This window comes from Bufo gargarizans, chromosome 4 (assembly GCF_014858855.1).
Source record: "Bufo gargarizans isolate SCDJY-AF-19 chromosome 4, ASM1485885v1, whole genome shotgun sequence".
NCBI lineage: Eukaryota > Metazoa > Chordata > Amphibia > Anura > Bufonidae > Bufo > Bufo gargarizans.
Genome location: NC_058083.1, coordinates 14,729,577 through 14,743,212, shown reverse-complemented (window position 1 = coordinate 14,743,212; position 13,636 = coordinate 14,729,577). Strand labels below are relative to the sequence as shown.

General features: G+C 47.5%; 1 protein-coding gene across 1 annotated transcript in view; it reads right to left on the bottom strand.

Annotated features, from left to right (window-relative positions):
- Positions 1-13,636, bottom strand: part of HS1BP3 (HCLS1 binding protein 3) — a 110,657-nt gene that overhangs the window by 88,254 nt on the left and 8,767 nt on the right. The window contains exon 2 of the mRNA XM_044290279.1: positions 4,482-4,647. Within this exon, the coding sequence (XP_044146214.1) occupies positions 4,482-4,647 (166 nt within the window). The remainder of the gene's footprint in view (positions 1-4,481; positions 4,648-13,636) is intronic.

The following is a 13,636-nucleotide window of genomic DNA, read 5'->3' as shown; positions in this document are numbered from 1 at the left end:
ATGAGGAATGGAGGGTGGGGATCATTATATCACTGCTCAGGGGTAACGCTCAGTCTTGGGCCTTTTCACTGCCGGAGGGGGCACGGCCTCTCCGTTCAGTGGATGAATTCTTTTTAGCCCTGGGTCAGATATATGATGATCCGGATCGTATTGCTCTGGCTGAGTCTAGACTACGTCTATTATGCCAGGGTAAACAATCCGCAGAAATATACTGCTCAGAATTTCGGAGATGGGCAGCTGATACTAGTTGGAATGATGCTGCACTCCGAAGTCAATTTTACCATGGTCTTTCAGAGGGATTGAAAGATGCATTTGCCTTTCATGAGAGGCCTATTTCTTTGGACTCTGCTATGTCTCAGGCCGTTCGTATTGACAGGCGTCTTAGAGAGAGAGGAGAGATGTCCCCTTCCTGTCATACTCAGTCCCAGGACAGTGCAGCGGTCTCATTCTGTGCGCAGGGGTCTCGGTCGCTGTCAGCCCCTGCTGAGCAGGAGCCCATGCAGCTGGGGTTGATTGCTTCTGACAATAGAAGATTCAGCTCGCATGGGAGGGTTTGTTTTTGTTGTGGAGGTATAAATCATTTGGCAAATGTTTGTCCTTCTAGGAGATTCAGGCAGTTTTCTGGGAGTAATAAACAAACAAACAGGAAAAAATCTTTTAAAAATGTTCCGTCTGTTACTATTGGCAGGGTTGAGGCGGAGATTGAAGGTTTTCCGTTTGCTTGTAGTTCCCGTTTTGTCCTGCCGGCTAGGGTGGCGCTAGAGAGCAAGAACATTTTTTGTGAGATTTTTGTGGATAGTGGAGCAGCTGTCAATCTCATTGATAATCAATTTGCAATAACTCATGGTTTCCAGGTGCGCACTTTTGGAAAGGATATTCCTGTTTTTGCTATTGATTCCGCTCCACTTTCTCAGAAATCATTAAAGGGCATAGTTCACAATATCCGTTTAATTGTGAGTGATGCTCATGTTGAGGATGTGTCATGTTTCGTCCTTAGCGGTTTGCCTACTCCTCTAGTGTTGGGGCTACCCAGGCTCACTAAACATAACCCCACCATTGATTGGCAAGCGAGGCAAATAAATGGTTGGAGTGACTTTTGCAGAGAGAATTGCCTCACGACATCTGTTTCTGAGGTTGCTACTGAGACTGTACCATCTTTTCTCTCTGAATTTTCGGATTTCTTCTCTGAGAGTGGAGTTCAGGATTTGCCCCCGCACAGGGAGTACGATTGCCCTATTAATCTCATCCCAGACGCCAAGCTGCCTAAATCTCGTTTATACAATCTTTCCCAACCTGAGAGGATCGCTATGCGTGCTTATATCTCTGAGAGTCTGAGAAAAGGACACATATGACCCTCGAAGTCACCTGTTGCCGCTGGTTTTTTCTTTGTTAAGAAAAAAGATGGTTCTTTAAGACCTTGTCTGGATTTCAGGGAGCTGAACAGTATCACTATTCGTGACCCTTATCCGCTTCCTCTGATCCCGGATCTGTTTAACCAGGTTGTTGGGGCTAAAGTCTTTTCCAAATTAGATCTAAGAGGGGCATACAACCTGGTCAGGGTCAGAGAAGGAGACGAATGGTTGGGAACTAAGATCACATGCCAGATTTCTTAATATATGGGATGGCTGGATCAAATATCGCACCTCATCCTCTGCTCTGCAACTTTTATCTGACCCAACATAACACAATCCATGGGTGATCATAACATCTCTACATATAACTGAGGTCCTTCCCTCCTTCCCCCCCACCCTCCCCCTATTCAATGTTGCTTCTTACGCAGCATTCTCAATACAAAATGTTAATTGTCAATTGTCTATATGCTGTACATTGTAAAAGCTTATGTTGTTAACTGATCTATATTTGGATTATATACACAATGTACCCTCATTGTACGTTATATACTTTTCAAAAAATCAAAAATCAATAAAAAGAAAATTGAAAAGAAAAAAGAGAAGGAGACGAATGGAAGACGACCTTCAATACCCCTGAGAGCCATTTTGAGAATTTGGTTATGCCTTTTGGTTTGATGAATGCCCCAGCCGTTTTTCAGCATTTTCGTGAACAGCATTTTTTATCATTTGATGGGAAAATTTGTATTAGTGTATTTGGATGACATTTTGATTTTTTCCTCCTGATTTCAAAACTCATAAGGAACATTTACGTCAGGTCTTGCTCATCCTGCGGGAGAATAAATTATATGCGAAACTGGAAAAATGTGTGTTTGCGGTTCCAGAAATTCAATTTCTGGGGTTTCTTCTCTCCGCTTCTGGTTTTCGCATGGACCCCGAGAAGGTCCGCGCTGTGCTTGAGTGGGAGCTTCCTGAGAATCAGAAGGCGCTGATGCGTTTTTTGGGCTTTGCCAATTATTACAGGAAGTTTATTTTGAATTATTCCTCTATTGTTAAACCACTCACTGATATGACCAGAAAGGGGGTAGATTTTTCTTCTTGGTCAGTAGAGGCGCGTAAGGCTTTTTCTAATACCAAGGAGAGTTTTGCTTCCGTTCCCATCTTGGTGCAACCTGATATTTCTTTACCCTTCATAGTTGAGGTTGATGCTTCTGAGGTGGGTGTGGGGGCGGTCTTGTCTCAGGGTTCCTCTCCTGCCAAATGGCGACCGTGTGCCTTTTTCTCTAAAAATCTCTCCTCCGCAGAGAGAAATTACGATGTGGGAGATAGGGAATTGTTGGCCATCAAGTTGGCTTTTGAGGAATGGCGCCATTATTACCGTATTTACTGACCATAAAAATCTGGCCTACTTGGAGTCAGCCAAGCGTCTGAACCCGAGACAGGCCAGATGGTCTTTGTTCTTTTCTAGGTTTAATTTTGTTGTCACGTTCCGCCCTGGAGTTAAGAATGTGAAGGCAGATGCCCTGTCACGTTGTTTTCCGGGAGGCGGGAATTTTGAAAACCCGGGTCCCATTTTGGCTGAAGGTGTGGTGGTCTCTGCTCTTTTTTCTGAATTGGAGGCAGAGGTGCAGGCAGCCCAGTCAGAGGCTCCTGATCTTTGTCCTCCTGGGAGGTTGTTTGTGCCTATCGCTTTAAGACACAAGATTTTTAAGGAACACCACGATACGGTCCTTGCTGGGCACCCGGGGGCAAGAGCCACACTGGATCTCATCGCTCTGAGATTCTGGTGGCCTGCGCTTCGTAAGTCGGTTGAGGGTTTTGTGGCAGCCTGTGAGACTTGCGCTCGTGCCAAAGTCGCTCATTCACGGCCGTCAGGTCCTCTCCTTCCCTTACCCATTCCTTCCCGTCCTTGGACACATCTGTCCATGGACTTCATAACGGACCTGCCTCGTTCCTCGGGGAAGACTGTGATTCTGGTGGTGGTGGACCGTTTTAGCAAAATGGTGCATTTCATCCCTTTTCCTGGTTTGCCCAATGCTAAGACGCTGGCGCAGGCATTTATTGATCACATTGTCAAATTGCACGGTATTCCTTCAGACATAGTCTCTGATAGGGGCACGCAGTTTGTTTCCAGATTCTGGAAGGCTTTCTGTTCTCGCTTGGGGGTTCGGTTGTCATTCTCTTCTGCTTTCCACCCGCAGTCGAATGGCCAGACAGAGCGCGTCAATCAGAATCTGGAGACATATCTGCGCTGTTTTGTGGCGGAGAATCAAGAGGATTGGTGTTCTTTTTTGTCCCTTGCTGAGTTTGCTTTAAATAACCGTCGTCAGGAGTCCTCTGATTAGTCACCATTTTAGACAGTAGACACATTATCAGCCCTAGTGGTCAATGCGAAAACTTAACAACTTTAGATATTTTCTTTTAAATACAGATGGTGGCAAGAAAAAAAATCCAATTTATTATTTTTTTATTAAAAAAAGAAAATAGACATTGAACATAAAAATGCGATTTAAACAATAGGTTATTTTCCAATCAAACTCTCCCTTTAACAGTGAAGGATAATGTATTATTTTTCTTATATACTTACCACTCCCCAAATCATGACCTACCTGACTCTACCAACCTCTCTATCTCTAAGGCCCCTTTCACACACCCGTTTTATAATATAGTTGTCCTGTTCCGTTAGAGGAGCAGATCAACAAATATAAGGGAAGGGAACTGAACCAAACGTAGCTCAAGAGTTCGTTCAGTTTCTTTTCGGAATCCTGTTTTTTTTAACGTCCTGCAGGAGTTTTTTGTCCTGTCTTTTTGACAGAATCTGCAATGGAGCCTCCAATGCATATGTGAAATCGCCCCAAGACAAATAACGACTGTATGGTGCACTTGTCCTAAGATGAAGATACAAAGCTCACAACTACTTTATGAATACAGGAGATTTGCTTCAATTTGGCCTATGATACTTTCCAAACCCATTCTTAGGGCTAGTTTGACCTTTGGATCCTCAACAAGGAAAATGTTTAATTAACTCAGCGATGAAACCACTTGAATGAGATTCTCAGACCATGAATAGTCATCGTTAACCCAAATATTACTACTGTAAGAGAAGAGTCACGATCACCAATCTGTACTTACAACAAACTGTACTACATCCTCAGGCCTGTGTCTGGATGATTTGAAAGCAGGTAGAGACGTGACCACCACAATCTGATACTCTACGTGTCCAGTCATCATCTTCCCACGGATCTCTTGGTATTCTGGGACCCACATGTCCAGAGCCGTGTGCACATTCTGAATCTGCCTGGAAAAAGTCAAGTGACCACAATGTATCAAAGGCTTAACAATACTGAGAAGAAGACATTTCACAATGGATGGACATCAGCAGCCTTAAAGGGGTTGTCTCTCATCTAGGGCTGCAGCTAACGATTATTTGAATAATCGATTAGTTGCCGATTAATTACTACGATTAATCGATTAATCGGAAAAAACGACAAAATTACAAAACAGAGAGGTTTATATGATCTTACTTGAAAAATTATGTTCAAAGGCCATATTAAAACAAATTGTGGACGACACTATTATGGGGGATCTGTGGACGACACTATTATGGGGGATCTGTGGACGACACTATTATGGGGGATCTGTGGACGACACTATTATGGGGGATCTGTGGACGACACTATTATGGGGGATCTGTGGACGACACTATTATGGGGGATCTGTGGACGACACTATTATGGGGGATCTGTGGACGACACTATTATGGGGGATCTGTGGACGACACTATTATGGGGGATCTGTGGACGACACTATTATGGGGGATCTGTGGACGACACTATTATGGGGGATCTGTGGACGACACTATTATGGGGGATCTGTGGACGACACTATTATGGGGGATCTGTGGACGACACTATTATGGGGGATCTGTGGACGACACTATTATGGGGGATCTGTGGACGACACTTATGGGGGATCTGTGGACGACACTTATGGGGGATCTGTGGACGACACTTATGGGGGATCTGTGGACGACACTATTATGGGGATCTGTGGACGGCGTAGTTATGGAGAGGGGGGTCTGTGGACGGCGTAGTTATGGAGAGGGGGATCTGTGGACGGCGTAGTTATGGAGAGGGGGATATGTGCACTGTTATGGGCATAACAGTGCACAGATCCCTTTCCTCATAACAGTGCACAGACCCCCCTCCCCATAGCAGTGCCATAGACAGATCCTCCCCCCTCCCCATAGCAGTGCTATACACAGACCCCCCCTTCCCATAGCAGTGCCATAGACAGATCCCCCCTCCCCCTTAACAGCCCCGGCCCCGATGCTTGCATCTTTATTTTACCTTTTTACAATGACGCTCCCGCTCCTGTAACAGCCAGGAAGAGCGGACGGCGGCGTAACGTCACTCAATCACGTGACGCGCCTGCTCCGCCCACTTCATGAATGAAGGAGGCGGAGCAGGCGTGTCACGTGAGTGAGTGACGTTACGCCGCCGTCCGCTCTGCCTGGCTGTTACAGGAGCGGGAGCGTCATTGTAAAAAGGTAAAATAAAGATGCAGCGACCGCCCACCCGCCCGCCCGCCCGAATAGCAACGAATCGGCGATTATTCGATAACTGGATTCGTCGACAACGAATCCAGTTATCGAATATAATCGATTACATCGATTAATCGTTGCAGCCCTACTCTCATCATGGAAAAAGGGGGGCATATCTCTAGAATAAGCCCCCCTTGTCTTATAGGTGCGTGTCCCACTGCTGGGACCCGCACCTATATCGAGAACGGAGCCCCGCAAGGTGGTGGCTGGAGGACTCCGGTCCGGCCACCACCAAGCCGGCTTCCCATAGAAGTGAATGGGAGCGTACCACGCATGACAGCCCCCGCTCCCATTCATTTCTATGGGGCCGACGGAAAAATACGAGCCAGCGCTCGGCTATTTTCGCCGGCCCCATGGGCAGTGCACCCTCCTTCACTTGCGGGGCTCCGTTCTCGATATAGGTGCGGGTCCCACCAAGCGATATTCCCCCATTGTCCATAATGAGACAACCCCTTTAAGTACTAAGTACACTCAGGGGTTTGGTCAGTGAGAGTCAAATTTGAGTCTACAACAGGAAGGCCATCATGGCCAGACCACCCTAATGATGGCTGCCTGGTTTCCAACTATCACTTCCATTACTCTTCCACCACTCTTTTCATGTAGATTTAGCCCAAGCTACTCGCTACATTGATCCTTAATGGAACTCTAGCAGTAGAAGAAGTTAGCTATTTCCTCCCTTACAGATGGTACCACCTCCAGCATTCCTTGTTTTTCAACCTACACAAAAAAATAAAACCCTGTTATTCCATAGACTTTACATTTAGGCGAAGGATGTGGTCTTTCCTACACAACCCTGAGAGATACATATTTGATCGGTGATACTAGATTTCACACTCTTAGGCCTCTTTCACACGGGCGCCATGTTTTTGGCCCGGATAAGATGCGGGTGCGCTGCGGGAAAATGCGTGATTTTTCCGCGCGAGTGCAAAACATTGTAATGCGTTTTGCACGCGTGTGAGGAAAATCGCCATGTGTGGTACCCAAACTCGAACCCGGATTTCTTCACAGAAGTTTGGGATCGGGGTTGTGTAGATTGTATTATTTTCCCTTATAACATGGTTATAAGGGAAAATAATAGCATTCTTAATGCAGAATGCATAGTACAATAGGGCTGGAGGGGTTAAAAAATTATAATAATAATAATAATTTAACTCACCTTAATCCACTTGTTCGCGCAGCCGGCTTCTCTTCTGTCTTCATCTATGAGGAATAGGACCTTTGATGACATCACTGCACTCATCACATGGTCCATCACATAATTTTTTGCCATGGTGATGGATCATGTAACGGACCATGTGATGACCGCAGTGACGTCACCACAGGTCCTTTTCCTGTGCACAGCAAAGATGAAGACAGAAGAAAAGCCGGGCTGCGCGAACAAGTGGATTAAGGGGAGTTAAAAAAAAAAAAATATTAACCCCTCCAGCCCTATTGTACTATGCATTCTGTATTCAGAAGGCTATTATTTTCCCTTATTACCATGTTATAAGGGAAAATAATAATGATCGGGTCCCCATCCCGATCGTCTCCTAGCAACCATGCGTGAAAATCGCACCGGATCCGCACTTGCTTGCGATTTTCACGCAGCCCCTTTCACTTCTATGGGGCCTACGTTGCGTGGAAAAGAGGAGCATGCTGCGATTTTCATGCAAAGCACAAGTGATGCGTGAAAATCACTGCTCATGTGCACAGCCCCATAGAAGTGAATGGGTCCGGATTCAGTGCAGCTGCAATGCGTTCACCTCACGCATCGCACCAGCGCGGAAATCTCGCCCGTGTGAAAGGAGCTTAGGCCAGCCATGCACGTAAGACAGATGCTGACTGAACGAACTACCAGTCCCGATCCACTCAAACACCTGCCTGTTCTACTTGAAATTGGTGGGTTTGGTCGTCAAACATCTATGGGGTCATTTATTACACTGGTGTGAAGTAGAACTGGCTTAGCTGCCCATAGCGACCAATCAGATACCCTTTCATTTTCCAAAGGAGGTATCAAAGATGAAAGGCGGAAACTAATTGGTTGCTATGGGCAACTAAGCCAGTTCTACTTTACACCAGTTTGATAAATGACCCCACTGGTGTGTATGTCCAGTAGAGAATAAGTGACTTAAAGGGAACCTGTCACCGGGATTTTGGGTATAGAGCTGAGGACATGGGTTGCTAGATGGCCGCTAGCACAGCCGCAATACCCAGCCCCCATAGCTCTGTGTGCTTTTATTGTGTAAAAAAAAACGATTTGATACATATGCAAATTAACCTGAGATGTGTCCTGTACGTGAGATGAGTCAGGGACAGGACTCATCTCAGGTTAGTTTGCATATGGATCAAATAGTTTTTTTTACACAATAAAAGCACGCAGAGCTATGGGGACTGGATATTGCGGATGTGCTAGCGGCCATCTAGCAACCCATGTCCTCAGCTCTATACACAAAATCCCGGTGACAGGTTCCCTTTAACAGTGGATGGACACCAGCAGACTTATGTACTTAGAGCACTGAGGGGGTTTGGTCAGTGAAGGTCAAATGTGGGTTTACAACAGGAAGGCCCTTCCTGTTGTACTTCACAGAATTTACATTTGGGTGAAGGATCTAGTCTGTCCTACCCAACAATAACAGAAGATAGATGCGACTGAACAAACTATCATTCCCAATCCCCTGAAACACACGCCAGTTCAGCTTGAAATTGGTGGGCTCGTCTGCCGGGATGGGAGGAAGAGGATTCTCTCACAGTCTTTGACTGCCATGGAGAGCGGAGAATGGGGGGAACCTATGGATGACCAGTTGACAAAAAGCAGTCTTATGAGCAGCTAGTATGGTGTTTCTGAGGTAGCTACTTCCTGTCCCTGTATCTCAAGCATTGAGAAGACTAGAGGACAAAAAGTTCATCTTACAACAGAAAGACTCCACATTTTTCTTCCAGGAGCATGGCCAAGTTCTCATTTTGGTTAGAAGTGCACTTTATCATTTTTGTGAAAAAGAAGGTTGGGGTACACAACAACCTGCCTCTAGGTAAACACGTTGTCCCTCAAGGTATACAGATGTTCCACAACCACCTTCAATGCATTACATGGCACCATCTAATACGACACTTCCTTTGCATCAGCCACAATCCATTATGTATATTCCCCATAAAAACCTATTGGCTGTAAGATGTCTCAGGAGGACCTGAGGTGACCAGCTTATCCCAAGAGTGGCTCTACAAGTGGTGGTTTGTGATGAGACTCCCTTTAAGGCCTTCTCAAACAAAGAAGCAGAACATTGAAAAGAATGGCAGTGCTGAATCCATGACGTGACGGACAACACCAGCACCTGACGGACCCCGCTGACTACAATGAGATCCTCTGGCTTTTCGTAAGTGTCCATCATCTTACCAGGCAACAAAGTGATGCATGCTGAGCTTTGCTGTCTTCCACTTTTGAAGGAATCTGGCTGCGACAGAGACCCTATCAAAGCCTCTAATGCACAAGCTAAGTGCAACATGGCCAAATCAACGCCTTGCAACTCATCCCGATCCTATGGAGCCGACAGAAGTGCCACTATTGACCACCTTAGGACCCACATTAGAAGTCATCCTCTACCCCTAGCCTCACAGATTCCCCCCAAAAAAAGGCTATCTACGGTATATACACTTTAAATAAATAAAAAAATAAATTTTGTTTGTTAGAACAACTGGACGTTTCGACAAGAACATTAAATCTAACAAACGCTTGGAATCCGTGCACCAGAATCGGAAAATATGAAATTCAGGCAGTAATTTGATTTTTCGGCTTAAACAACAATATTTCGTATGATTTGGCCACGTTTCCTCTCACACTGGCAATCTCCTGTAACGCCAATCACTATGCAGACCTCCGGGCATTAGAACGTGATGACAGAAGATACTCTGTAGGCGCGCAGGCACTGGATCCACACCAAGGAAAGGTTAGCACAGGACACTGGATTGCTGCAAGGTAATGCAGACCATGCATGGAAGACTGGATATGCACACTAATGACCCCTCTCCTGCTGAGCCCCCCCCCCCCCTCACATGTGTTTCATCCCATACAGCTAGTGCAACGCTCACTATTTCCATAACCCTTTCAGTTCCAATGACATGCCACTAAAGGCCCTATTACACCAGAAGATAATCGCTAAGACCATCGTTAACAAGCGTCCATATGAATGCTCATTAGGGATGATCTGGCAGTGTAATACTGCCGGCGATTGCCCGATGAATGAGAAAATTCTCATCAGGTAATCAGAGTCTTTCAACATGTTTAAAAATATTAGTTTGCCGGCAGCAGATCGTGCCGTGTAATCAGCGCTCTGCTGCCGGCAAACAATGCTTCAGTATGGGGACGAGCGATGTCATTAGCGATCATTCACCCCCTATACTGAGGAGGAGATCGCTGGATGTAATAGAAGTGGTCTCCTCCGCTAGTGAGCAGGCGATTTCCGGGAAGGAACGCTTCCCTCCTGACAATCGCTTGCTACATCTGCAGGTGTAATAGGGCCTCAAAGGGGTTGTCCCACGAAAAATATTCGACAGTTTTTAAACCAGCGCCTGGATCTGAATACTTGTAATTGCATGTAATTAAAAATGTTGCATAGCCACTGAGTAATTCAATAATATGTAAAAACACAAAATGCAATCGCACTCTGCAACCAGCACTCTTCCCTGCCTCTATGCTGGATGTTGAATGAGGCATTGGTGTACATTTTGGCCAAAGCGTAATAAGCCACTCACCACGTCAAGGTCGCCTCTATGAGTGGTCCCTAACACTAGTTCCTACCTGTTATGGGCCATGTCAGCCACACAAAGTCCAGGGAGCGCAGGTACAGCATGCACGCCAAGCACACTCTGCTTTTAACCCCGTCCGGTGCCATTACAGCTTTCATCGGATCCAGGGATGCAAGTACCAACATGCATGCTGAACCCACTTTATACTTCTCCTGGAGCCTAATGGCTACTGGTAGGTGCTGTATAAGCAGACTCAGTTTTATACTGACTTTAAAACCAGCCTCCAGGGGGCAGATTAACTGGACAGGTGTGCATGACTGCATGAGATCGCCACGCCTCCAATACGTACTACAAAGAGAAAAATATGGAAAACTTCAGCCCGCACAACCCCTAGCAGGTGCAGATTGCTGTGGCGAAATAGAGATATAAATGTAAAAACACAAAATGCAATTGCACTCTGCAACCAGCACTCTTCCCTGCCTCTATGCTGGATGTTGAATAAGGCATTGGTGTACATTTTGGCCAAAGCGTAATAAGCCACTCACCACGTCAAGGTCGCCTTCATGAGTGGTCCCTAACACTAGTACCTACCTTTTATGGGCCATGACAGCCACATAAAGTCCAGGGAGCGCAAGTACAGCATGCACGCCAAGCACACTCTGCTTTTAACCCCGTCCGGTGCCATTACAGCTTTCAATAATATGTATCTGTATAGCGCCACCTACAGTTTTTTTTTTTCTCATTTCTTTGTCCTGCTTACTGAGGTGGCCGCACATGCTCAGTTTCATCCTTCAACTGCCTCCTGAGCTGTGATAGGGAGAGCACAGCCACGCCTCCTGAGCTGTGATTGGGAGAGCACAGCCACGCCCCCTTACCTGCAGCATAAAAGACCCTCCCCTTGAGATGCCAGCTTGATATAAATCTAACAGAGCAATGAATGGGGAGATCTCTGGATCCATGTGAGGTACAGGTGTCATGGTCTTACCTTCTCACTGTTCTCCTTCGTTTGACATGTGCTGGCGGCCATCTTGGTTTCTGGGTTTCTTGTAGCCTCCCACCCTGCGGCTTCTCCTTCCCACTGGGAGGAGCTGGATGCCTAGCTCATATATATAGGAGGTCTGTGGCTTCAGTTCCTTGCTTGGTCCTCCTGTGTTCACATGCTTCTAAGACTGCTGCTGCTTCTGGTTCCTGATCCTGGCCTCGTCTGACTACCCCGTTGGTTCCTGATCCTGGCTTCGTCTGACTACCCCGTTGGTTCCTGATCCTGGCTTCGTCTGACTACCCTGCTGGTTCCTGATCCAGGCTTCGTCTGACTACCCTCCTGGTTCCTGACCACTGTCTACGCTAGACCCTGCTTCGGTTTAGCCATCTGTTTGGACTTTTGCTTACAGCTTGGTTTTCAATAAAGCCTTCTTATTTCCACTTATCTCTTGTTGTACGTCTGGTTCATGGTTCCTTGACATTAGGACCAAGCCATGAATTCTGACGGTACAGGGCCATCCTCGCTACCTACGCTGGTTGCCAGACTTGATCAGCAGGATCACCTGTTGGGTCGGTTCGCTGTGGCGTTGCAAACCCTGCTTGAACGCACGGCTCATTTCGCTTCCGTTGCCGATGGGTCGGTTGTCGCTCCTGGGCCCGCTCCTACTGCCGCTCCGGTTGTTGCGCCAGAGTCTACCCCGACACCTGTTGCTGCGCCTGCGGTGTCTCGGGGTATGACCGGTTCTGCCCCCCTTCCACAGCGCTTTGGGGGAGAGCCAACTCAGTGCCGAGGTTTCCTTAACCAGGTGGGCATTTATTTCGAGTTGCTGCCACATGCCTTTCCTACTGAGAGATCAAAGGTGGGCTTCTTGATCTCGCTGCTCTCGGACAAGGCCTTGGCCTGGGCCAGCCCTTTATGGGAGAACAACAATCCGGTGGTTGCCGAGTTTTCCGGTTTTGTTGCTTCTCTTCGGAAGGTATTCGATGTGCTGGCTCGTGCTGCCTCTGCTGCGAAGCTCCTTATGTCCATCAGACAGGGTTCACGATCCGTAGCTGAATACGCCATTGAGTTTCGTACCCTGGCAGCAGAGGTGGGCTGGAATAATGAGGCTCTGGTCGCTGCTTTCTCTCATGAGGTTGCAGCTAAGGACCTACCAGTGGAGCTCGAGTCTCTTATTTCTTTCCTGATTTTGATTGACACCAGACTCAGGGAGAGACCTTCCTTTAAGGAGAGCCTGCGGAGGTCTTCTAACAGATTGGCGCCTACGTTTGCTGTCCCACCCGTGCCTCCCTCTCCTCCCACGCCTCCTGGGGATGACTTGTCTGGGGGTGAACCCATGCAGCTGGGGTTTGCTCGCCTGTCCGAGGGGGAGAGGGTACTCCGGAGACGCGAGGGCCGATGCATGTACTGTGGTCTCGGTGGGCATTTTCGGTTGGCATGTCCGAACCGTCCGGGAAACGCTCGCACCTGAGATCCTGTCGGGGGCAGATCTTGGGTGGAGTCTCCTCGTCCCCGGTTTCCCGTGTTGACAAACCACTGATCACTGTTGTCCTCTCCTGGGTCGGGGGCTCGGTGACGACCCAGGCGTTGGTGGACTCTGGTGCTGGTGGTTTGTTCATTGATAGTGTGTTCGCTGCCGCCAATTCCATTCCTCTGCAGTCTCGAGGTTCCCCACTGGCTCTTGAGGCGATAGACGGCAGACCCCTTCTGCCGCCACACGTGACTCATGAGACCCTTCCAGTGGGGATAGCCATTGGTGCCGTTCACAGAGAGTCGGTCTGTCTCCAGGTGATTTCGTCTCCACACTACTCGGTGGTCTTGGGGTACCCCTGGCTCCAGAAGCATAATCCGACTTTCGATTGGAGATCGGCCGAGATCCTCTCGTGGTCACCGCAGTGTGGGGCTAGTTGCATCCATGGGCCTGTCAAGTTGCTGTGTACTTCCTCGGACTCTCTGTTGCCTCCTGAATACGAAGAGTACCGG